The sequence below is a fragment of the Cervus canadensis genome, chromosome 10 (genome assembly GCF_019320065.1).
Source record: "Cervus canadensis isolate Bull #8, Minnesota chromosome 10, ASM1932006v1, whole genome shotgun sequence".
NCBI classification, from domain to species: domain Eukaryota; kingdom Metazoa; phylum Chordata; class Mammalia; order Artiodactyla; family Cervidae; genus Cervus; species Cervus canadensis.
The window spans coordinates 26,115,562-26,141,785 of NC_057395.1; the positions used below are offsets into that span (position 1 = coordinate 26,115,562).

At 38.8% G+C, this 26,224-nt stretch overlaps 1 protein-coding gene across 2 annotated transcripts in view; it reads left to right on the forward strand.

The window, feature by feature from the left end:
* Positions 1–820: 820 nt before the first annotated feature.
* Positions 821–26,224, forward strand: part of ARMC3 (armadillo repeat containing 3) — an 86,651-nt gene continuing 61,247 nt past the window's right edge. Inside the window, exons 1-4 of one of the 2 annotated variants that reach the window (XM_043479775.1) lie at positions 821–883; positions 4,450–4,498; positions 18,134–18,251; positions 24,391–24,516. In XM_043479775.1, the coding sequence (XP_043335710.1) occupies positions 4,451–4,498; positions 18,134–18,251; positions 24,391–24,516 (292 nt within the window). In that variant the 5' untranslated portion in view covers positions 821–883; position 4,450. Of the gene's footprint in view, positions 884–4,449; positions 4,499–18,133; positions 18,252–24,390; positions 24,517–26,224 lie in introns of those variants that run through there. The other variant, XM_043479774.1, reaches the window with a different exon arrangement.

Consider the following 26,224-nt stretch of genomic DNA (forward strand, 5'->3'; position numbering starts at 1 on the left):
CCAGAAATTATACTCTTGGGTATTTTCCCAAGGAAGAAGAAACATATGTTCACACAAGAACCTGTGTATAACTGTTTAGAGCATATTTATTTATAATAGTCCAAAACTGGAAAGAACCCAAACGTCCATCAGTCAGCAAATGGATGTGGTCCATCCATGCAGTGCAATACTACTCAGTAACAGAAACAAACTGCGGATACATGCAACACCATGGACAAATCTCCAAAGCATTTGCTTAGTTAAAGAAGCCAGACCGAAATGGTAGTGCTTTGTGTGGTTCCATATATAAGATGTTTATAAAAATGCAAATTAAAGGAAGATAAAACAGGGAAGTGGGATGGAGAAAGAGATTTGACTTTTAAGGAGCATGAAGGAAATTTGGGATGATGATGGGAGAGATTTTTTTGCTAAGGTCAATCAAAGGGCATTTTATGAAGACGGCATTTGGAAGTCGCCTCGCAGAGACTCTGGCCGAGGCGCTTCACTGGGAGAACGCACCTGAACCTAGGAGTGTGAGAATCCATAGCCAGTTCTCTGGACAGAAGCGGAGTTGGCTCTGCTTCCTGATTTCGTTGTCACTGGGGCTGGCTCTCAACAACTAGAAGGGGAAGATGCCCAATGTCTATCCGGCCTGCAAAGCCTGGGAGTCAAACACCGAGGATGCACATGGCTTCTCAGGTACCTACCTCTCAACGCGGTTGGGCTATGGGGAAGCCAAGCTGGAGTTTCCACTGCCCAGGCGCACGCGGGCGCTGACTGCGCAGGTGCGGCTCCCTGTCGCCTAGCAACCAGTCACAACAGCGGACTAGCAGGCGCGCGCTGGCGGCGGTTGGTATTGTTCGCCAGATCAGAGGAGCCGTTGCCCGGCTGAATCTCCCTGCAGGTAAAGGCGATTGGGCTGCTGCACCGCTATCCTGGGGGTTTGGAGAGGCCCAGGGCAAGAGTTGGGGAAAGAGAAAGTGCCCCGCGTGTAGGAGCATCCGGGGCAACTAAGGGAAGACCTTGGGAGGACCCCTGGGTCCCTGCTCTATGCCCGCAGAATTAGACTGGGGTCCCAGTGGATTTCATAAGCCTGCCAACAGCGTCCTATTCAACAGGTGACAAAACTGAGGTCCAGAGCGGGTATCTGAGGGTCTAAGATTCCGTTACCTGATTCTGAGCAACTCAAAAAGTGGGTCCTCTGTTGTTCTACACCTTCTTAAAAAAAAAAAAAAAAAATCTCGTTAGAAAACGTTTAAGATAGCATAAGGCTGAAAGTTCTCTAAGAAGATCAGTAAATTCGTGGAAAAATGATTCCAATAATCAAGACTATGAACATTCAAAACATTTGTTTTCATGTCCAATGCCGTGAAGTTCATACCTTTTAGCCCTGTTATTTTATGCTAGGGATTTAAAATAAAACAATTTTAGGTGAGGATGAAAATTTTACCTCTAAAAATGTTCATTTGCAGTCTGCACATAATTTCAAAAAGTTGAAAACAAATGCTCAACAATTAGGGACTGGCTGGATGATGGGCATTAAAATATTGTCTTAAATGGCATGCTGATCCAGTGATGATGACTGGAGCAATAAATGGAGACTGAGATTTCAAGAACTTGTCTGTTAGTTTGAGAATTTAGAAAGAAAATGCCCCCAGGAAGCTAAGTTGAGAATTGCAGATAGAAATCCAAGTAGGAAAGTAAAATCACTATAGAAAATACACACCAAAATGAGCCATATCCAAATAGTGCTGATCTTCCTGAGCTTATTTCTGAGTGATTTTTAAAAAAATTCCATTTGCCCTTCCTTGTTTGCCAAATTCTCTGTGATGAAATGTGACACCTGTATAAGTAAACCGTAGACACGGAATTATGAGCTTAAAAGGAGTTAAAAGGATAAGTTTTATGTGTTATGTATTTTAGCACAATAAAAATCAATGGGGAAGTGGTAAAATAGTCAGGAAAAACAGGTTTAGGTTGCTTCAAAAATCAAAGGGATTTATTTTCTTAATTTGACATCTCTGTAGCTTTAAGAATAAAACAAGGTAATTTAGTTGCATCATGTTGATTTGAAGTGAAATGTTTAATTTACAAATTAAAAAAAAACCCACAAAACCTGAAAGTCATCTTTTGGGTTCACTGCCCTGGACTCTGTCAGCTGTGTATTTTCTCCCCTATAACTATTATACCCAAAATGGTTTAAAAAGAAAAGAAATACTTCCTACTTAACCATGCTGCTGAGGACAAGTTCTATCTCTGTAATCCTATATGTTTAGGCTATTACAGCCTCTGTATTTTTCAGTATGCAGTTACTCAAATTCACTCTCCTGAGATGGGAAACATAAGTTCCCAAGTGAAAAATCAGATGACATCAAGTAACTTTCTACAGGTGTAATTTAATTGCTTCTTGAATGTTATTCATAAGGAATTCTTTTGTAAAGCAAAGACTGCTATATGTTGGAATTGGTTATAAAGAGCTATGGGAACTCTTTTTCCTAAAGAAATCATAGGAAAGATTTTCATCTGTCCAGAATAGTCTATGTGCCTGCCTGAAACATTATAAGCAGAAGTCTAGGATCTGTGTGGTTTTCAAGTATCTGAGAAAGATGTCAGAGATCTGAAAAAAACTACTGGTCCTAAGATATGAAAAGAAAATTCAAAAGTTAATATTGTATTTTATTAATATTAGATTTGAAAATAAAATAATTTTCTCATTTTGCAACAATTTTCAGGTGTACAAACAGATGAGTCATTTCATATGCAAGTTTTCAAAACTTTTAATGATGAAAATTATATTCAGTGAGGGATATGGGTGTATTTTAATGTTTTAACATATTAGATATAGTGTGAGGTAGTGCATCCCAGCATAGGCTTCCCCAGGGCCTCAAAGATCTTGAAATGAATGTGACTGGAAGGTAGGGACCTGGAATAGTTGTCTTTCAGAAGTCGCTATGAATTTCTATGAACATTTGACTTTAAAACGTGTGTGATCAATCATGTTCCGTGTCTTTAGTGCTTGGAGTTGCTTTTATCCCTTGGTGAGCCATCTGAACTAACCCTGACATTGTAGATTCTCTCCAAAGATATCCTACTTCCCAGAATTTCTCTTGAGACTATAGTAATTTCCTTGAGACTATATTACAGTGGTCCCCAACATTTTTGGCACCAGGGACAAGTTTTATGGAAGCCAGGACAGGGTAGGGGGAACAGTTTCGGGATGATTCAAGTGTGTTAACATTTATTGTGTACTTTATTTCTATTATTATTACATCAGCTCCATCTCAGATCATCAGGCATTAGATCCCAGAGGTTGGAGACCACTGGACTAGAATACACTGTCTGAAATTGTCCTAATAGCAAGCATAACCCCACAAACTCTCATTGGAGAAATGGGTTACTTTAACAGTCACCAGCATCTTGGAAAGTTTTCTGTACCCAGGTGGAGTTACTCCTCTGTGGTATATCAAGTATGTATGCTGCTGCTGCTGCTAAGTCGCTTCAGTCGTGTCCAACTCTGTGCAACCCCATAGATGACAGCCCACCAGGCTCCCCCGTCCCTGGGATTCTCCAGGCAAGAACACTGGAGTGGGTTGCCATTTCCTTCTCCAATGCATGAAAGTGAAAAGTGAAAGTGAAGTCACTCAGTCATGTCCTACTCTTAGTGACCCCATGGACTTCAGCCTACCAGGCTCCTCTGTCCATGGGATTTTCCAGGCAAGAGTACTGGAGTGGGGTGCCATTGCTTTCTCCATCAAGTATGTATACTGTTCCATTAATTTTTTCCTTCACAAGACTGGACATAAAAGGGCAGGTGGGAAAGGTTCTTTGCAAGGAGTAACCCCAATTTCCCTAGAATTCATCTTTTCAGATTCTCAATTACTTTTTAAAATTGAGATATAGAATATATTATAGAAAACATTTTGTTATCTAGGAAAATGACACAAATGTTCACTTGGACCTGGTAGAGCTCAGATACCATTCAGAAAATAATTAGTCACAGAGTTAATGATTTTTATGTCAGTTGGTCAGTATGTGCCAGACATTGTTCTAGGTGCTTGGGATAGATCAGTGCAAGAAAGCAGACAAAAATCCCTTCCTTTGTGACAGAACATCCCTGCAGGTCTCAAAATTAATTTGCATTTAATCTCCCAAACCCTACCAAGTGAGCTATAAGCGTAGTAAATCATTACCTGTTATGTAAGTAAAATTTATGTCATTAATGTACTCTTCTTTCTAAACCAGAAGCCAGGACTAATGTCCAACAATCTTAGCAATAATTTTCTTTAAAATTGTGAAACTTGGGATGTAGGAAACATATTTGTATATGTGCAGTCATTTCTACGTGTATTGCATAGTCTCTTTTTAGGTAAAATTTAGAAGAAGTACATTTCCTCCTAGGTATGTAGGTAACAGATTTGTGCATGTACAATGTACAGATGACATTTTAACCATTTGTGGTATTTTTTCCAGAATGGGTAAAAAGGTAAAGAAGGAAGCAGAGCCCCCTCCCAAGGATGTGGTAAGTTTCTGATTTGAATACTAGCAGCATGTTAACTAGTTTTAAAAATAAATTGTTGAAACAGTTTGGCATGTACCAGTATATACATGAGTGCACAGTGGCAGAAGTCCAAAGTCTGACTAATGATAAGATTAGTCAGAGAAATCTAACATTATGTAAACAAACATTTACAACATTGTCATTACATAATTAGCACAATTAGAGAGTAATTATTAGCTTTTCCAGTATGTGGATGGCATGTTTATAAGCCTAGTTAATGAACAAATAGTTTTGGTTTGTTTTTTCAAATACTTTAAATTTACATTTGCCAGTCTCTCATTGATGTTAATTATCTAAGTGGATTTTTAAAAAATGAATGAAGGTAATGCTGTAGCTACTAGGTATGTATATAAGGTTGTCTTTAGATGACCATTTGGATAGAAGTCTTGTGTTTTCCAGTCCTATGGAGAAAAAAGGTCTGTGTTCATCACCTTTTTCTCTTTCAAGTGCTCGAATAACGCATTCCTCAAAACCAAACCTTTGTCTCTCCCTTTCAAAAGCAACGTTCAACAAACAATGTCCAACAGGTTGGCAATTGGGATGAGGTGATCTTAGGAGATGTAAGATGGTTTAAAGTGGTCATGGTAAATAAGCATGTATTACACAAAAAATTATTTCCATAGCAGTAGATATCACAGAAGTAAACAATTAGAAGTGACAAAATTGTTTTAAAATAAAAACTTAAATAAATTATTCCATTTTGATAAAATGATGTCACTTAATGTTTGATAGCATGGGAATGTGATCACAATATTTAAATTAAAAAGTTATAATAGGGACTGCCTTTGGTTTAGTGGCTAAGACTCCATGCTCCCAATGCACAGGACCCTGGGTTTCATGCCTGGTTAGGTAACTAGATCCCACATGCTGCAACTGAGAGTCACATGCTGCATCTAACCACATGCCACAACTAAGACCAGGCACAGTTAAAAAAAAAAAAAAAGGAAAAAAGGCTATAATAAAAAAAAATTAAAGCAGGGTTCTATCATTTCTCTTTAAAGTTTATGAACTACTGAAAGATTGTGTTTAAAATGTCCTAGGACAATTTTCAATTTAAAATTTAATTTGGAACAGACATTTGGTGTGGTTTTCTTCAAATAAAAGGTGAATGGGGAGAAAAGTATGTATAGTCAACAGACTCACAAGATTTACAGCCTGAAGGAACCTGATGTTAATGCAGGAGTCTTCCAGACAACACTGGGACACTGCAGTTACAAATGTGAACTCTGTCCCAGGTCTGCCTCTCATAAACTCTGTTATTCTGGTGAAGTTGCTAAGTCTGGCCAAGTTATTTCAGTCTTATTTTTTTTTAATTTCTTAAATGAGAATTGTCACGTCCAAATTATTTTGGTTGCTCTATTAATTACAATGAAATAGAATACATGAAGTTCACAGTGCCTAGTAAACTCTCAGTAAATAAGATCTGTTATCCCGAAAATCCTTTAGATTCTCTCTCTCTCTCTCTCTCTCTCTCTCACACACACACACACACACACACACACTCCTATGTAACTTTTTATGCATGATACCTCAATGTAGCTGTCTAGGAAAGTTTTGCAGAGATGGTCAGTGTGGTCTCCTGATAAATTTCATTGGTCTGGCTGCTCTCCTTTGGACATAATGCTCAAATGTTCTAAATTCTCTTATTTTAATCATTGCATCTAGTTTGAATTACTCTTATTTTTACTGCAAAATAGCATTATTGACATCCTGTTACCAGAAAGTGGAGTAATGAACACAGAACTTGAGGACAAACACTTTCTGATTAAAATTAGAATTAAGGGACTATTAAACAATAGACATATTTGACTAATATATGTTTCATAATTTTATAATGTCTTGCTGGTATTGTCCCCTCTATTCCAATCCTTGAGGAGCACAGTCAAGGACTGAGAAACAATTCCAATCCTCAAGTTAACAAAAATCCAGCTCTTGTTTCCTTGGGTCACTGTAGCCTTGAGGGCTGCTGAAGGCATGTGGAACAGTGATCAGTGGTCCCTGACTATCCTGAGGGTCCTTCCATCCTTCCCCTACACTGACTTTATGTTAATAAAGCTGATAGAGCAGTATTAAATACCTAATTGCTTTTCTATATTATAAATTCTAATGCTTCAAAACACTATCAGTTCAGTTCAGTCACTCAGTTGTGTCCGACTCTTTGCAATCCCATGGACTGAAGCATGCCAGGCCTCCTTGTCCATCACCAACTCCTGGAGTTTACTCAAACTCATGTCCATTGAGTCGGTGATGCCATCCAACCATCTCATCCTCTGTCGTCCCCTTCTCCTCCTGCCTTCAATTTTTTCCAGCATCAGGGTCTTTTCAAATGAGTCAGCTCTTCGCATCAGGTGGCCAAAGTATTGGAGTTTCAGCTTCAGCATCAGTCCTTCCAATGAATATTCAGGATTGATTTCCTTTAGGATGAACTGGCTGGATCTCCTTGCAGTCCAAGGGACTCTCAAGAGTCTTCTCCAACACCACAGTTCAAAAGCATCAATTCTTTGGTGCTTAGCTTTCTTTAGAGTCCAACTCTCACATCCACACATGATTACTGGAAAAACCATAGCTTTGACTAGATGGACCTTTGTTGGCAAAGTACTGTCTCTGCTTTTTAATAAGCTGTCTAGGTTGGTTATAACTTTCCTTCCAAGGAGCAAGCGTCTTTTAATTTCATGGCTATTTCAAAACGCTATAGCACAGCTTAAACTATCTGAACTTGGAATTTGTTCCAAGGTATACCTCTTCAAAGTCTGTGAAGGGTTTGTTGTATAAATTATAGATGAAAAATCAGATTTAAAAGAGGGATATATAACTGCTTGAGAAAATAAACTTTTCCCTGTCAGGCCATGGCAGTTTGCTTCTTTTATATCTTCTAAAACACTGTTTCCAAAGATTTTTATTTTTACTAATCTTTCATCTACTGGTTAAGATGGGCAAATGGGGATGGAAAAAAAGGATGTTCAGTGATAAGGTTAAAACAAAAAGCTCCCTTTGCTTTTGTTAGTATTTTCATTGTTGAAGCATAACTGACATGTGCATTTATGGTTTATTGCTTTCCATTTCTTCTCCTAAAGGAGAGTACTAGCTGAGAAGATGCCTTGATGTTGGGAGGATATGGCTTGCATAACAAATACAACTATATTCTGCTTTTACAAATCATTTCCAAGTCTGGCTGAAAGTTTGCTTTTGATGCTTTAATAAAAAGCAGACTTTCTGTGGATTGAGTGCATGAAAGAGTTATTAGCAAAAATGACCATAGTAGGCAATATTTGGTAGGGCATCAGTGGTCATGTATGGATGTGAGAGTTGGACCATAAAGAAGGCTGAGTGCTGAAGAATTGATGCTTTCAAATCGTGATTCTGGAGAAGACTCTTGAGAGTCCCTTGGACAGCAGAGAGATCAAACCAATCAATCCTAAAGGAAATCAGTCCTGAATATTCATTGGAAGGACTGATGCTGAAGCTGAAACTCCAATACTTCGGCCACCTGATGTGAAGAGCTGACTCATTTGAAAAGACCCTGATGCTGGAAAAGATTGAAGGCAGGAGGAGAAGGGGACAACAGAGGATGGGATGGTTGGATGACATCACTGACTCAATGGACATGAGTTTGAGTAAACTCCAGGAGATAGTGAGAGACAGGGAAGCCTGACATGCTGCAGTCCATGGGATCACAAAGAGTCATATCTGACTTAGTGACTGAACAATAACAACAGTGATATTCTGTGACTAAGATACTGTCAAAGTCTGAATCCTTGCTTCATCACCCACCAACTGTGATCTGGGGCAAATCTCCTGACCTCTGTATTCCCCAGTGAGGATGTGATGATGTCCACTTCATGGGATACCCACTTCATAACCACTTACAGCAGTGGGGCAAGGTTAGATAAGTAAAAGATACTTAAAACAGTGCCAGGCATTAGATAAGAACTCGGTACATGTAATTATTCATGATGTGGCTGAGGGTGCTGTCCATCACCCTACAAAACTGTTGAAGTTTGCTTGAACCTGTCTGAAGAGGCAGGGTTGTCAGTTTTGAAAGACCAGCCAGCCGCTAATGTTCCCAGACGCCCAGAGCATGGCCATTATGATTTATGGTCAGGTCTCTTTGAGTTTAAGAGCATGGAAATTTTATTCTCTTACATTTCAGTGACAACTGAATCCACAGGTCTAAACTCACAGACTGTGATCTGGCTCTAGAATATTAGTAGTTAAGTGTCAAGTAGACATTTATGTTAATGGGTCAATGCCTTCTCTTCTGGTTAAGTGCATGTGGGAACCAAGTGTGGTGGGTGTTGAATCAGAGGCACTGGCAGAACCTGCTCTCCTACCTGGGCAACCAAATCCAGTTCCATGGAAGAAGAGATGTCTCCTGGGGCTTGTTTTTCTGGACCCTTTCCACCAGCCTCAGAATGACTCAGGTTGTAAAGCAAATGAGAGGCTATTTTAGCGGTTTTCATTTTAACCTTTACCCTTTGGCAGATTTTAACTGATGTTTAAAGAGCCTGTACTAAAAGCTTGTGCCAGGGTGGTGCAGTCGGCTTCCTTCTGTTTATCTGTCTCCCTTTCCCTGGGCAGTTGGCTCCTCATGATTGGAGACCACCGACTCCGTAAACACATTCCGAAAGAATCAAAAAAGCCTTTTATTTGCACTTGCTGGCGCCATAAAAATCACTCAACTGTCATGATTTATCTCTTTTCACTGAGTCCAGTTTTATAATTGTATGTTCTTTTAGACATGTGCTGTCTAATCATGGAAGCTAGTGGCCACATATGGTTATTTACATTTAAATAACTGAAATTGTATTAGTGAAAATCAACAATATAAAATGAAAAACTCAGTACCTCAGTCACATTAGCTCAAGTGCTCAAGAGCCACACAGACAACACAGGGTTGGGATCTTTCCATCACTGTTCTTCTGTTGGGCAGTCTCATCCTAGATGGTCTTGTTTCCTTCATAGAGATAGAAAAGCATCTCTACCAGTCCATGGCTTCTCTAATTGACTGGACTTAAAATTCAAAGCTTAGCCAAAACGGTTCCCCTTTCTCTCATCCTCTTTGTAAATAATTTTGGTTCATCATTTATTCCGTACAGAGCGCGAAATTATGATTTCACAACCAGCTTGTTGGTGACTCGCTATGAGTTCCTCACGGGAAAGCAGATGGAATCTGTAATTACAGCACAGGATTATTTATTTAGTCATGTGGCATTCTGTTACAGCTATCATCTTATTCTCGGCGCCTTTTCTAATAAAAGATTACTATAGCGCTGCAGGCTCTGTAGGAGAAATGCATCTCATGCCAAGTTTCTCCACTCTCTGCCAAACACTGATATTTCTTCTTTGACAGCTCTTACGATGGTAATTCTCACAGTCTCAAACTTCCTTTTAAGCTTCTTGTACCCCCATCACCTTTTTCTTAAGGATAACCAGAAGATATGGCAAAATACTAAAGTGTTTTCTGAACCATGGAAGGAGAATTAAAAGATGTTTAAATGCATTTCCACATACCCTGCTCCTTTGAGAGCTGTAGTCATTCCGTGGAGATCATGACAGATCCACAGTTTAGCACAGTCTGTTCATTCACATGCTTGCAAAATTAAATTTAAAAATATTGAAATATCAGAAGTCTCTGAAGTGGAAGTTCAAAAATGTAAGGGAAGGTAACCATCCAGGATGCCAGGGGCACTGTCTTAGGTAAAAGGTGATCTGAGGTTGTGAGTCTCAAGGGTTCAGTGCAGGGTCAGGGGGCCTCAAGAGGATAGAATGGTGATTATGGACTCTCTCCCTGAAGAAAGCACACCAAAAGTTCTGCCCACAATTTCAGAGAGACAAACTGTCCCTGGAGCCCACTGATGGCTTCCTGAACCTCAGATCTGAAATCTTCTTTTCTGGCTTCAATAGACAGTACAACACTCAAGGAAGGCACTTTAAGGCCACAAGCATAAAAAAGAAGTTTCCAGAGGCACTTTAATACATTCCTTTATAGGCATTTACAGAGTATTTCTATATCCAGGGTACTGTTCTAGGTAATAGGGATAGAGAAATAATATAACCCTTTGCCTGAAGAAAGTCATTCATTTATCAGACAAATATTGAGTACATACCATAGACAAGTCAAGTATCCCTCTACATCCTGGGCATATAGATCAGGCCTCAAGGCAACTTATTAATACATTCAAATGGGAAAACAGTCAATTAACAAAAAACATTAAAATTCCAGGATAAAATCCATGAAATTTTACAAAAAAAATCTAGAATTTTAACTGCAATCATTGTTAACTTTTTCTTTCTTATCATGCCATCATTACTTTAGAAATCCTTTCTTCAGAGTTATGCTGTGATTCAGACCACTGTTATATTCAGTTTATTGATTTTATCAATTTATGATATGCCACTATTCCGTTTCTATTTTGTCCTCCCCAACCTTGACTGGAATATTTGCTGAGTAATTTGTTTGAAATTACAGTTGATATACTTGAGTTTGAAAATGCCTGAACCTATCTTTTTCACATCTGAATGATAAATTAGCAAAGTTTAAATTTCTTGAACCCATCAACAGAAAATTGGATTAAAGATTTACTGATCATGGCCCCAGCCATCAGAACAAGACCCAATTTCCCCCTCAGTCAGTCTCACCCATCAGGAAGCTTCCATAAGCCTCTTACCCTTCTCCATCAGAGGGCAGACAGACTGAAAACCACAACCACAGAAAACAAACCAATCTGATCACATGGACCACAGCCTAGTCTAACTCAATGAAACTATGAGCCATGCCATGTGGGGCCACCCAAGATGGACAGGTCATGGTGGAGAGTTCTGACAAAATGTGGTCCACTGGAGAAGGGAATGGCAAACCACTTCAGTATTCTTGCCTTGAGAACCCCATGAACACTATGAAAAGGCAAAAAGACAGGATACTGAAAGATGACCTCCCCAGGTCGGTAGGTACCCATATGCTACTGGAGATCAGTGGAGAAATAACCCCAGAAAGAAAGATGGAGCCAAAGCAAAAATAACACTTGGTTGTGGATGTGACTGGTGATGGAAGTAAAGTCCGATGCTGTAAAGAGGAATATTGCATAGGAACCTGGAATGTTAGGTGCATGGATCAAGGCAAATTGGAGGTGGTCAAACAGGAGATGGCAAGAGTGAACATCGACATTTTAGGAATCAGCAAACTGAAATGGACTGGAATGGGTGAATTTAACTCGGATGACCATTATATCTACTACTATGGGCAGGAATCCCTTAGAACAAATGGAGTAGCCATTGTAGTCAACAAGAGAGTCCGAAATGCAGTACTTTGAATGCAATCTCAAAAATGACAGACTGATCTCTGTTCATTTCCAAGGCAAACCATTCAATATCACAGTAATCCAAGTCTGTGACCCAACCCATAATGCTGAAGAAGCTGAAGCTGAACGGTTCTATGAAGACCTACAAGACCTTACTAACACCCAAAAAAGATGTCCTTTCATTATACGGGACTGAAATGCAAACATAGGGAGCCAAGAAATACCTGGAATAACAGAAAATTTGGCCTTGGAGTACAGAATGAAGCAGGGCAAAGGCTAACAGAGTTTTGCCAAGAGAACGCACTGGTCATAGCAAACACCCTCTTCCAACAACACAAGAGAAGACTCTACACATGGACATCACCAGATGGTCAACACCATAATCAGACTGATTATATTCTCTGCAGCCAAAGATGGAGAAGTTCTATACAGTCAGCAGAAACAAGACCAGGAGCTGATGTGGCTCAGATCATGAACTCCTTATTGCCAAATTCAGACTTAAACTGAAGAAAGTAGGGAAAACCACTAGACCACCCAGGTATGACCTGAATCAAATCCCTTACAATTATACAGTGGAAGTGAGAAATAGATTCAAGGGATTAGATCTGATAGACAGAGTGCCTGAAGAACTATGGATGGAGGTTCCTGACATTGTACGGGAGGCAGGGATCAAGACCCTGGGATCCAACCCTAAGGAAAAGAAATGCAAAAAGGCAAAATGGTTGTCTGAGGAGGCCTTACAAATAACTGTGAATAGAAGAGAAGTGAAAGCCAAAGGAGAAAAGGAAAGATAAACCCATTTGAATGCAGAGTTCCAAAGAATAACAAGGAGAGATAAGAACGCCTTCCTCAGCAATCAATGCAAAGAAATAGAAGAAAATAATAGAATGGGAAAGACTACAGATCTCTTCAAGAAAATTAGAGATACCAAGGAAACATTTCATGCAAAGATGGGCACAAAAAAGGACAGAAATGGTATGGACCTAACAGAAGCAGAAGATATTAAGAAGAGGTGGCAAGAATACACAGAAGAACTATACAAAAATGATCTTCATGAGACAGATAGTCACGATGGTGTGATCACCAACCTAGAGCTAGACATCCTGGAATGCAAAATCAAGTGGGCTTTAGGAAGCATCAATATGAACAAAGCTAGTGGAGGTGATGGAATTTCAGTTGAGCTATTTCAAATCCTAAAAGATGATGTTGTGAAAGTGCTGCACTCAATATGCCAGCAAATTTGGAAAACTCAGCAGTGGCCACAGGACTGGAAAAGGTCAGTTTTCATTCCAATCCCAAAGAAAGGCAATCCCAAAGAATGCTCAGACTACCACACAATTGCACTCATCTCACACACTAGTAAAGTAATGCTCAAAATTCTCCAAGCCAGGCTTCAGCAATACATGAACTGTGAACTTCCAGATGTTCAAGCTGGATTTAGAAAAGGCATATCAAACTGCCCCGCTGGATCATCAAAAAAGCAAGAGAGTTCCAGAAAAATATCTACTTCTGCTTTATTGACTATGCAAAAGCCTTCGATTGTGTGGACCACAACAAATTGTGGAAAATTCTGAAGGGGATGGGAATACCAGACCACCTGACCTGCCTCCTGAGAAATCTGTATGCAGGTCAGGAAGCAACAGGTAGAACTTGACATGGAACAACAGACTGGTTCCAAATAGGGAAAGGAGTATGTCAAGGCTGTATGTTGTCACCCTGTTTATTTAACTTATATGCAGAGTACATCATGAGAAAAGCCTGGCTGGATGAAGCACATGCTAGAATCAAGATTGCTGGGAGAAATATCAATAACCTCAGATATGCAGATGACACTACCCTCATGGCAGAAAGCGAAGAAGAACTAAAGAGCCTCTTGATGAAAGTGAAAGAGAAGAGTGAAAAAGTTGGCTTAAAACTAAACACTCAGAAAACTAAGACCATGGCATCTGGTCCCATAACTTTATGGCAAATAGATGGGGAAACAGTGGAAACAATGACAGACTTTATTTTGGGGGGCTCCAAAATTGCTGCAGATGGTGACTGCAGGCATGAAATTAAAAGACGCTTGCTCCTTGGAAGAAAAAGTTATGACCAACCTGGACAGCATATTTAAAAGCAGAGACATTACTTTACCAACAAAGATCCGTCTAGTCAAAGCTATGGTTTTTCCAGTGGTCATGTATGGATGTGAGAGTTGGACTCTAAAGAATGCTGAGTGCTGAAGAATTGATGCTTTTGAACTGTGGTGTTGGAGAAGACTCTTGAGAGTCCCTTGAACTGCAAGGTGATTCAGTCAGTCCATCCTAAAGGAAATCAATCCTGAATATTCATTGGAAGGACTGATGCTGAAGCTTAAACTCCAATACTTTGGCCACCTGATGTGAAGAACTGACTCATTTGAAAAGACCCTGATGCTGGGAAAAAATGAAGGCAGGAGGAGAAGAGGACGACACAGGACGAGATGGTTGGATGGCATCACCAACTCAATGGACATGAGTTTGAGTAAATCTGGGAGTTGGAGATGGACAGGGAGGCCTGGGGTGCTGCAGTCCCTGGGGTCGCCAAGGGTTAGACACGACTGAGCGACTGAGCTGAACTGAACCGAAATTTCTTGAGTCACAAGCCTTTCCTCTGAACTGCTGATTATTCCCATTAGAGTGTTGGGGCAGGGGCGGGGGTGGTGGGGAGGAAGATCTAGGTCATTGCTGAGGCCTTATATGTCCTTATCTTTCAATAATATTTCTGCTTCCTATTACATATTTTCTACTTAGTCAAGCTCCTATTTTACCTACTGTAAATGCAACATTCATTTCCATTTTAAACCTTCCTGGTGTTGTTTCCCCCAACAGAATGTCCTTTCTCCTTATCTCAGCCTACCTTATCTCAGCCTGTTGTGTCCATTCTTCAAATCACATGTAAAATTCCACCACCTCTACAGACCTTTCTCCATCTACCCCAGTTCAAATGAATTCTCCCTTGCCCAAAGCAACATTTATTGTCTTGCCATGTTTTTGTACTTCATATAATCCTAGAATTATATATTTAGAAGAACTCTGAGAGATAATAATCCAACTCCCAAATTTTCAGATTAAAACATATGTAGTTAGGGATTTCCTTGGTGGTCTAGTGGCTAAGAGTTCATGTTCCCAATTCAGGGGGCCTGAGTTTGATCTCACATGCCACAACCAAAATATCCCTCATGTTGCAACTAAGATTAGGTGCAGCCAAAAAAATATGAAGAAAAGAAATGTTAGTGAGCAAGTGATGACCCCAAGTGCTCAGAAATTCTGGGGTTACCCTTTAAATACCTAACTAAGATAATTCTCAAGTCTCAATCTCCAGGTACTTTTAGAAGTTCTTCCTTAAAATTTCTGTGAATTTCCAGGCCCTTATATTCATGGTCAGTGCTGCAGACAGCATACTAGCCATGGCTCTAGGCTTTCCTAGAGGCCATTTTTTCTCAATGGTTCATGTCACTGGAATCCATAAGGACCTGTAAGCCTGGTGCACATAGCAGATATTTACTGAAGATCTGTCTTCCAGAAAGAATCTAAGAGGCTTGAGACTTTGATAACTGTTTCAGCTCTAGCACAGAGTTAGACATGTGCAAACAACAGCTTCAGCTTCATTTTGTTTTAATATTTAGAAGATTTAATAATTTTTTATTAGGGATAATTAGTTTTTTAAATAAAAGCTAGAAGTATCATTGTTATTCTAAGCGAGTATTGAGTAATATATAATTGTTTTGAAAAGACTACATGATCTTTACAGTGTTATACTGTCATCTCACTTGATAGAAGACCCTAATTAAAATAAACCAAAACAGTAATGCATTTTCTATTTGGCTTTCCTAATTTCCCAGTGTTTGATCTCTGCATTTTAACTTAAATTTCACATTTAAGTTAAATGTGTAACAGCTTCAATTCATATTTTAGATAATGTTGCCCTAAAATCCAACAACTATTTTCCCTCCAAGAGGTATTTTTATCCTAGTCACGTCCTTTCAGGTCATTTTTTCTGCCATCTTCTCTGTCTTCTCTACTCTTCTAACCTCACACAATTATGTCTCCTTATTCAGAGTAATCTCTCTCTCCATCTTCTACTCAAAACCGAACATCAATTTTTGTTACATCCCAAAACACATTAATGCTCAAAATTCTCCAAGCCGGGCTTCAATAACACCTGAACCGTGAACTTCCAGATGTTCACGCTGGTTTTAGAAAAGGTAGAGGAACCAGAGATCAAATTGCCAACATCCGCTAGATCATCGGAAAAAACAAGAGAGTTCCAGAAAAACATCTATTTCTGCTTTATTGACTATGCCAAAGTCTTTGATTGTGTGGATCACAACAAACTGGAAAATTCTGAAAGAGATGGACACCAGACCACTTGATCTGCCTCTTGAGAAATCTGTATGCAGTGAGGAAGCAACAGATAGAACTGGACATGGAACAACAGACTGGTTCCAAATAGGGAAAGGAGTACATCAAGGCTACAAATTGTCACCCTGCTTATTTAACTTATATGCAGAGTACATCATGAGAAATGCTGGGCTGGATGAAACACAAGCTGGAATCAAGATTGCCAGGAGAGATATCAATAACCTCAGATATGCAGATGACATCACTCTCATGGCAGAAAGTGAAGAACTAAAGAGCTTCTTGATGAAAGTGAAAGAGGAGAGTGAAAAGTTGGCTGAAAGCTCAATATTCAGAAAAATAAGATCATGACATCCCTTCCCATCACTTCATGGCAAATAGATGGGGAAACATTGGCAGACTTTTTTTTTGCGGGGGCGGGAGCTCCAAAATCACACCAGATGGTGACTGCAGCCATGAAATTAAAAGACACTTACTCCGTGGCAGGAAAGTTATAAGCAGCCTAAACAGCATATTAAAAAGCAGAGACATTACTTTGCCAACAAACGTCCATCTAGTCAGGGCTATGGTTTTTCCAGTAGTCGTGTATGGATGTGAGAGTTGGACTCTAAAGAAAGCTGAGCACCGAAGAATTGATGCTTTTGAACTGTGGTGTTGGAGAAGACTTTTGAGAGTCCCTTGGACTGCAAGGAGATCTAACCAGTCCATCATAAAGGAAATCAGTCCTGAATGTTCATTGGAAGGTCTAATGTTGAAGCTGAAACTCCAATACTTTGGCCACCTGATGCAAAGAGCTGACTCATTTGAAAAGACCCTGATGCTGGGAAAGATTGAAGGTGGGAGGAGAAGGGGATGACAGAGGATGAGATGGTTGGATGACATCACCAACTTGATGGACATGAGTTTGGGTGGACTCCGGGAGTTGGTGATGGACAGGGAGGCCTGGCGTGCTCTAGTCCATGGGGTCGCAAACAGTCAGACATGACTGAGTGACTGAACTGAACTAAACTGAAAACACATTAAGATGTCCATTTAGAAGGGGTCAACACAAAGAAGCAGCTAAAGCTTTGAAATTCAAATTTTTAAAAAATTTAACATAAACAGAACTTCCTCCTCCATGGTCTCTGGAAACAGAAGAAAACAGTATAATTTGTTTTCTCCTTGACCAAAGAAAATCCATAGGGGTCATGAGTTTTTTATTGTTCATTTCAGCTAAACATGAATTCTCAGGATCTCACAGCAGGGTACAGGACTTCTCACAGTCCTATACTTTTTATTTATACTATATTACCTTTTCCTTGCTCCAGATTTTATCCAGTTTTACCTTTGGTGATCTGCTGCTTTCTTTAAATTTTTAGTTGTTTCACATAAATGTAGTTCCTGCTTTTCAAGAAATGGTGTAGTGGTTAGAAAGTAGGTACTGATCCCCGAGACTGCCAGAGTATCCAATAGAGCAGGTTATCAAGGATTCTTGTGTATTGATGAAGAATTATACTAAGATATGTTATTTAATGAGCACCTATTATGTGCCAGACAACTTGCTAAATCTTTACATAGATGATCTCTAATCTGCTCCTTAATCCTTCACAATAGGTATTATTATACCCATTATTCAGAGAAGGAAACTGGAATTCTAACAGCTTAGGTAACTTTTTTGATTTCCCATGGCTAAATTGAGAGACTACACCTTCCAGGTTCCAAAATACTTTTCTTTTCCCTCCAGGAATATCAAAGCCAGCAATGTTGACAACTCTCCATCAGTGACATTTTTTAAATAAAAATTTTGCAATGCACTTTGTGGGCAGTGACTGCAACCTTTTTATAAGATTATGTTCTCCTTAAGTTTCAAGACACCATTCATGTTTTATGTCTTTTTAAAACTCATATGTGGCTATGATATTTTTCTCTCTGCCTTTCAGTTTGATCCATTAACAGTTGAAAGCAAAAAAGTCGCAACCGTGGTACTAATGCTTAATTCTCCTGAAGAAGAAATTTTGGCTAAAGCATGTGAAGCCATTTATAGATTTGCTTTAAAAGGTTTGGATTTTTTCAATTTATCTTTCTATTTCATTAGCTTCTTAAAATATTTATTACATAATGGGCACTTTTCTCCCTAGTCTTTAACTTACTTCTTGTCTCATGAGTTCTTTCAGACAACCAGAATATCATTTAATTCATCACCTGAAAATAATGTATATCCCTATGTTCCTACCCTAGTCTTAAAGAGCAATTTAGTCAGGGTAGAACAGTCATTTCGAAGGCTTTATTGCAGTTTAAAAAATTGTAAATGTCACAGGCGCTGAAAGAGCTCCTGAGGATCAAAGCTGGAACAATTGTGTGGCTCAGTGGTAAAGAATCCACCTGCCAATGCAGGAGATGCAGGCTCAATCCCTGGGTAGGGAAGATACCCTGGAGAAGGAAATGGCAACCCACTTCAGTACTCTTGCCTGGGAAATGCCATGGACAGCAGAGCCTGGTGGGCTACAGTTCATGGATTTGCAAAGAGTTGGACACAACTGAGCACACATGCAATACTAGATTTATAGCCCAAAGAAGAAAAATAAATACCATACAGATTAAAAAATGATGGAATAAGTAAATAAACAGGAGAGAAAAGACAAATCTCCAATGCAGAAGAATCCCAATTTATGCAGATATTCTGCCCTCGAGGAGGTGGGACACAGCTTCCCACTCATGAGGGGCTGTGCATGGACATCTTTCCAAAGAGCACACAGTGGACACACGGGGGAAAGTGTGTAGTGCAGAAACCCAACAAGCCCCACGTCTGCCCGGTGATCAAAGTCAGCATCAACAGAGACAACATGTGCCCTTGACATAATGAAAAGAGTACTTCATTTCTGTTATTTGCCCCCAACCTAGAGACTCAGTCTAAATATGATTTTTTAAATCAAACTCCAATTCAGGGACATTCTCCAATTATCAAAAACAAGGAAAGTCTCGGGACTTCCCTGGTGGTCCAGTCGCTAAGACTCTGTGCTCCCAATGCAGGGGACCTGGGTTAGATCCCTGGTTAGGGAACTAGATCCCACATGCCACAACTAAGAGTTTGAACGCTGCATCTAAAAGATCCTGTATGCCACAACTAGGACCTGGCACAGCCAAATAAACAAATAAGTAAATTTTTTAATTAAAAAAAGTCAGTGGAGCAACATCTTTAAAGTACTAAAAAAAATTAAAACTTTCAACCTAGATTTCTACACCCTGAAAAAATATCTTTCAAAATCATAAGTGAAATAAAGTCTTTTTCAAACATTCAAAAACTGAAATAGCTCTTTGCAAGGAGACCCACACTACTAACTATATTAAGTAGGTCCTTTGGGCAGGAGGAAAATGATACCAGATGGAAATATGGAAGAAGAATAAAGATAGAACACTAGAAATTGTAACATATAAGGTTTATTGCTTATTATTTGAATCACTTAAAAAACAAATTAGTTATTTTAAACAAAATAATCATATATTAAGCAGTCTGAACCATGTGTAAAAGTAAGATAAAGGACAACAGAACCAAGGTAGAAAGGTAAAAAAAAAAGTGGAAGTACTATATAAGTGTACTGCATGTGAAGTAATATATACTACCACTTGAAAGAAGACTGTGCTAGGATATATACTACAGACCCTAATGCAACCATGAAAATAACAAAACAATGATATCAAATAAGCCAACAAAGGAATAAAATGGAATCATAAAAATTTCAATTCATACGAAGAAGGCAGAAATGAAGAAAAGAAAAACAACAATGAAACATAGGAGATAAGTTACAAGATGGTATATTTAAACCTAACCATATCAATAATCAAATTAAACGTAAATGGTCTGTATACATTAACAAGGACAGGGTGTTTTATTGGATATAAGCAAGATTAAACTACATTCTGCCTTCAAAAAACGCACTTAGAATATAATGAAACAAATAATTTGAAAGTAAGGGAGGAAAAATGATACCCTGCTGCTGCTGCTGCGTCGCTTCAGTTGTGTCTGACTCTGTGCGACCCCATAGACGCCAGCCCACCAGGCTCCCCCGTCCCTGGGATTCTCCAGGCAAGAACACTGGAGTGGGTTGCCATTTCCTTCTCCAACGCATGAAAGTGAAAAGTGAAAGTGAAGTCACTCAGTCGTGCCCGACTCTTAGTGACCCCATGGACTTCAGCCTACCAGGCTCCTCCGTCCATGGGATTTTCCAGGCAAGAGTACCAGAGTAGCCTGCCATTGCCTTCTCCAAAATGATAACCTATGCTAGCACTAATCAATAGAAAGCTGAAGTAGCTATGTTACTATCACAAAAATGGAATGGTATCAGAGATAAAGATGACCATTTTGTAATAATAATAAAGGGACCAATTAATCAATATGCTATGAAAAATCCTAAACAGTTGTGTTAAGTACTTAATATCAGATTTTCAAATTATACAAAGCTAGAAATGCAAAGAGAACTAGACATCCACAATTATAGCTGAGGATTTTGATACTCTTCCCTCAATAACTGAAAGAACCGGTAGATGGTAAATCTATATAGATATAAGAGATTTGAACAGCAATACAAATGAATTTAACCTAGTTTATATTTTTAGAACACTCTAAGAACATCAATATGCCAGCAAATTTGGAAAACTCAGCAGTGGCCACAGGACTGGAAAAGGTCAGTTTTCATTCCAATCCCAAAGAAAGGCAATCCCAAAGAATGCTCAAACTACCACACAATTGCACTCATCTCACACACTAGTAAAGTAATGCTCAAAATTCTCCAAGCCAGGCTTCAGCAATACATGAACTGTGAACTTCCAGATGTTCAAGCTGGATTTAGAAAAGGCATATCAAACTGCCCTGCTGGATCATCAAAAAAGCAAGAGAGTTCCAGAAAAATATCTATTTCTGCTTTATTGACTATGCAAAAGCCTTTGACTGTGTGGACCACAACAAATTGTGGAAAATTCCTCAAGAGATGGGAATACCAGACCACCTGACCTGCCTCCTGAGAAATCTGTATGCAGGTCAGGAAGCAACAGGTAGAACTTGACATGGAACAACAGACTGGTTCCAAATAGGGAAAGGAGTATGTCAAGGCTGTATGTTGTCATCCTGTTTATTTAACTTATATGCAGAGTACATCATGAGAAAAGCCTGGCTGGATGAAGCACATGCTAGAATCAAGATTGCTGGGAGAAATATCAATAACCTCAGATATGCAGATGACACTACCCTCATGGCAGAAAGCGAAGAAGAACTAAAGAGCCTCTTGATGAAAGTGAAAGAGAAGAGTGAAAAAGTTGGCTTAAAACTAAACATTCAGAAAACTAAGACCATGGCATCTGGTCCCATCACCTCATGGGAAATAGATGGGGAAACAGTGGAAACAATGACAGACTTTATTTTGGGGGCTCTAAAATCACTGCAGATGGTGACTGCAGGCATGAAATTAAAAGACACTTACTCCGTGGGAGGAAAGTTATGACCAACCTAGATAGCATATTAAAAAGCAGAGACATTACTTTGCCAACAAACGTTCATCTAGTCAAGGCTATGGTTTTTCCAGTGGTCATGTATGGATGTGAGAGTTGGACTGTGAAGAAAGCTGAGTGCTGAAAAATTGATGCTTTTGAACTGTGGTGTTGGAAAAGACTCTTGAGAGTCCCTTGGACTGCAAGGAGATCCAACCAGTCCATCCTAAAGGAGATCAGTCCTGGGTGTTCATTGGAAGGACTGATGCTGAGGCTGAAACTCCAATACTTTGGCCACCTCATGCAAAGGGTTGCTTTATTGGAAAAGACCCTGATGCTGGTAGGGATTGGGAGCAGGAGGAGAAGGGGACAACAGAGGATGAGATGGCTGGATGGCATCACTGACTCGATGGACATGAGTTTGAGTAAACTCTGGGAGTTGGTGATGGATGGGGAGGCCTGGCGTCCGGCGATTCACGGGGTCGCAGAGTTGGACACGACTGAGCGACTGAACTGAACTTAAGAACATCAGAGTATACACTCTCTTCAAGTGCATACAGAAGAACATTTATCAAAATAGATTATATTCTGGGCCATCAAACAAGCCTTAATAAATTTAAAATTCCAATCATATAAAATCCATGCTATTCCATATTGGAATTTAATTAAAATCAGTAACACAAAGAACTCTGGACAATCACCCAATAGCTAGAAAATAATAACATACTTCTAAATAACCTAAGAATGAAAGTGGAAATCAAAAGGAAAATCCAAATTGAAAATGAAAACACAGCATATAAAAAGTTGTAGGATGCTACTAAAAAATGTACTTAGAAATTTATTGTACCAAATGACTGTTAGAAAACAAGAAGGTCTCTCAAATTTATGACTTCAGCTTCCACTTTAAGAAAATAGAAAAACAAGAGCTAATGAAACCCAGGCATTAGTGTTAAGAATATAATATACATGTGAACAGAAATCAATGAAATAGCAATAGAAAACAGAAAAACAATGGACAGAAGCAATAAAATGAAAAACTGTTTTTTGAGATGAGTAAGAATAATAAAAATGTCTATTCAGATTGATAATAAAAAATATAAGACAAATTATTGATATGAAGAATGAGGGAGGAGACATCACTACAGCTCTGACATATAAGGATAATTAAATATTATGAACAATATAGAACAATATAAAACCAATAAATTCTACAACTCAGATGGATTGGACAAATTCATTTTAAGACATAAATGCTCAAAGCCCACTAAAGAAAAATAGATAGCCTGAATAGCCCCTTATCTATTATAGAAATGGAAATTTGTAGTTAAATATCTCACAAAGAAAACTTAGGTCCAGAGGTTTTCACTGCTGAACTCTACCAAACACTTATGGAAAAAATAATACCAATTATACAAAAATTCTGTTAGAAAATTGTAAAAGATGGGGTATTTCTCCATTGATTCTATGAAGCCACCATTTATTTAAGTATTCTAAAGTTTATCCTTAAATTAAAATTTCTTTGGGACTTCCCTGGCCGTCCATTGGTTAAGACTCCATGCTTCTGATGTAGGATGCTCAGGTTTGATCCCTAGTGAGAGAGAAGATCCCACATGCTGTGTGGCACAGCGGAAAAAAAAAAATTTTTTTTTTTTTACAAAATATTTTCATCTAAAAAATTAATTTTTAGAACCTCAATAAAATGCAAAATTATGGATTTTTAGAACCTCAATAAAATGCAAAATTATGGAAAATTTGAGAAAGATTTTTGTAGTAATCAACCATGCATATTTAAACATTTTTTTCAAGTGACAAATTTAAGTATTTAGACACAAGGCAAGTCCATAGACTATAGGAAGATACAGTCTGTGTTTTGAGAACAGTGTTATCAGAATGAACCTGTAACTTCAGGTACAAAATATCTTCATTTTCTGAAAAGACTGAGGTAAAGAAATATTTTCCTCTTTAATTTTGAAAATGAAATATGTGTCTTCATAGCTGGAGAAATTGCAAAGTTGAAATTAATCAGGACCTAAACATTATTCCAGACTTTGCAGAATGATATCCCACTTATGGGGTATGGATAATCTGCTTCTACAATTGGGCTCGATGCTGGCCTTCAGTGACCTTCTGATTCTGGGGCTTCTTGCTGTAGCCATGATGACTGCAGGCAAGCCTGTTGGGTGAAAAATAAACACCCTAAACTCCACCACACACACTTGAACTTGAGGTGGAGATTCTCTGTGTCAATTACGCCAGTATTACTGAGTGCCCATTACATGCCTGGCACTGTGCTAGCCATTGCAGTTATGAAAGAATAGAACAAAAAGGGTATCTGTCTTCATGGAAAGTCAAGTTACAGGAGAGGAAGCAAACAATCACAGAGATCATTAAGTGGTATGAAGAAAATAAAGCAGGAAAAGAGCAATCAGAACGACTGGTATGTAGTGATGACAGAAGGTAGGATGGTCAGAGGAGACCCCTCAGATGGTTAAGTATGAGCTAAGAGAACCAAGGGAGGAAGCCAGTTTTGTAAACATCCAGGGAAAGGACAGCAACAAGCATCCAGTATACCTTTGCTCTAAAGTTTATCCTAGAGAAGTATGTGTAGAAGCAGAGGAATGTGAAAGGCAAATGGCAAATTAACTGGAATGACACAAGGAAGAATTTTGATAAGATTGCTATCCATTTCTGATTTTATTTTTACCTGTGATGGTAGGTGAGGAGAATAAAGCCACCCTCCTTGAACTTGGAGCTGTGGAACCTTTAACTAAGCTACTCACCCATGAAGACAAAATTGTGAGAAGAAATGCTACTATGATATTTGGAATTATGGCTTCTAATAGTAAGTATCTGCTTTTAAAATCATAATCAAGTAGTCTCACTTGATGCATTATCCTTGTTTAAATTTAACCTTAAGGGATTCGTTTTAATTTTATTTTATAAATCCATCTCTGGGGGTTCAGTAGACTAACTCTGCCATATTGAATGTGGCATATTACATTATTTATAAACAACAAAAAAGGGCAAATATTTAAATTTCTCCTGTTTTATTCTGTGTACACACCACAGAGTTTATACACCAAAGGTGCTTCATAATGCCTCCTATGCAACTCATTTTAAACACAGAAGGGTCCCTTGAAGGATTGGGTTCTTTACCCAAAGTCATGCAGATGGCTAGTAGCAGAACTGAGACGAGAGCTAAAATTACAACTTTACTCTCTAATAGTTCAGTAGACTTTCTATTCACTAAATCTCTTATGATTTTTAACATTAGTGTCCATGCTAAGTCAGGTTCTCCTTCTAAATGATTTTGTGGAAGAAAGGGAGAGTTATAAATTCCTGTTTACACTTACATTTTCTAATGTAATATCTAGGTTTCTGTGACTTTTTTTCCTCTTTATGTTCTTAGTTTCTATTATTGATGTTATTTAGTATTCTTATCTTTCCATTATATGAGGAGTTTATCATCTGTGAAACCCTACAATTTGTTTGCAGGTTTTTCTGAGCAGGTTTTTACATTGAATTTCATGAGTTTCTAAAGGAGTCTGTGGCCCCCAAATGTTACAAATACTCTTACATTTGGATGCTAAATGAGATGGCTCTTTTAGAACTGTCAAACCACAATCTGTAAGCTGGCTGACTAGGCTGTAACCAGTGCTAGGACCAATGCAGTCTGCAACTGCAAAGCTTAAATGGAAAGAGCTTGGCTGTCTTCAAGGTCTCCACTGAGTGCTTGAGTCTCAAGTATACTGAATTCTATGATTCTATGAAGTAGGCGAAAAAATCAAACAATTATTGGGGTTAACGCTCAGACAATAAAGAATCGGCTTGCAATGCAGGAAACCCAGGTTCAATTCCAGGGTCGGGAAGATCCCCTGGAGAAGGGAATGGCAATCCACTCCAATGTTCTTGCCTGGAGAATTCTGTGGACAGAGGAGCCTGGCAGGGTACAGTCCATGGGGTCGCAAAGAGTCAGACATGAATGAGCAACTAACAGTTTCAGTTTAGCTGATTTTCTATTTGAACTATCTGGTGATATGGATAAAACACACCGCATCCTCAACTGCTCGTGAACCTCCTTTTTTGCTAAGAGAGCCAACACTATTATATATTATATTAATAACTGTTGCTTCACTTTTCATATGTGTCTAAGGAGACTTGGAATAAAAAAAAAATGAGCAACTGGTCATTTGACCTAAAATGAAGTCATGTTTCCAGACTAATATATAAATAAATACACCTCTGAAGCTGCATGGTTAAATCATCATCTTTGGACAGTCTTAAAATAACTGATGATTCTTCAGAAATTTGTATCTTCATACACTTTTCCACATGCTTATAGGGGATGAACCAACAGAATGTTCCAACATTTCAGGTGCTAAAGGCTTGCTATGAAAACCGTCTTCCCCTTTGGCAGTTTCAAATAAATTCTTTTTTTTTTTTGGCTAGAGTGATTGAGCTATGTGCCTGTGCCATGCCTGGGCCATCAAAGATAGGCACTCAAATTACTTTGTTAAACCTTTTTATCAAACAGGAGCTTCTATCTTCTT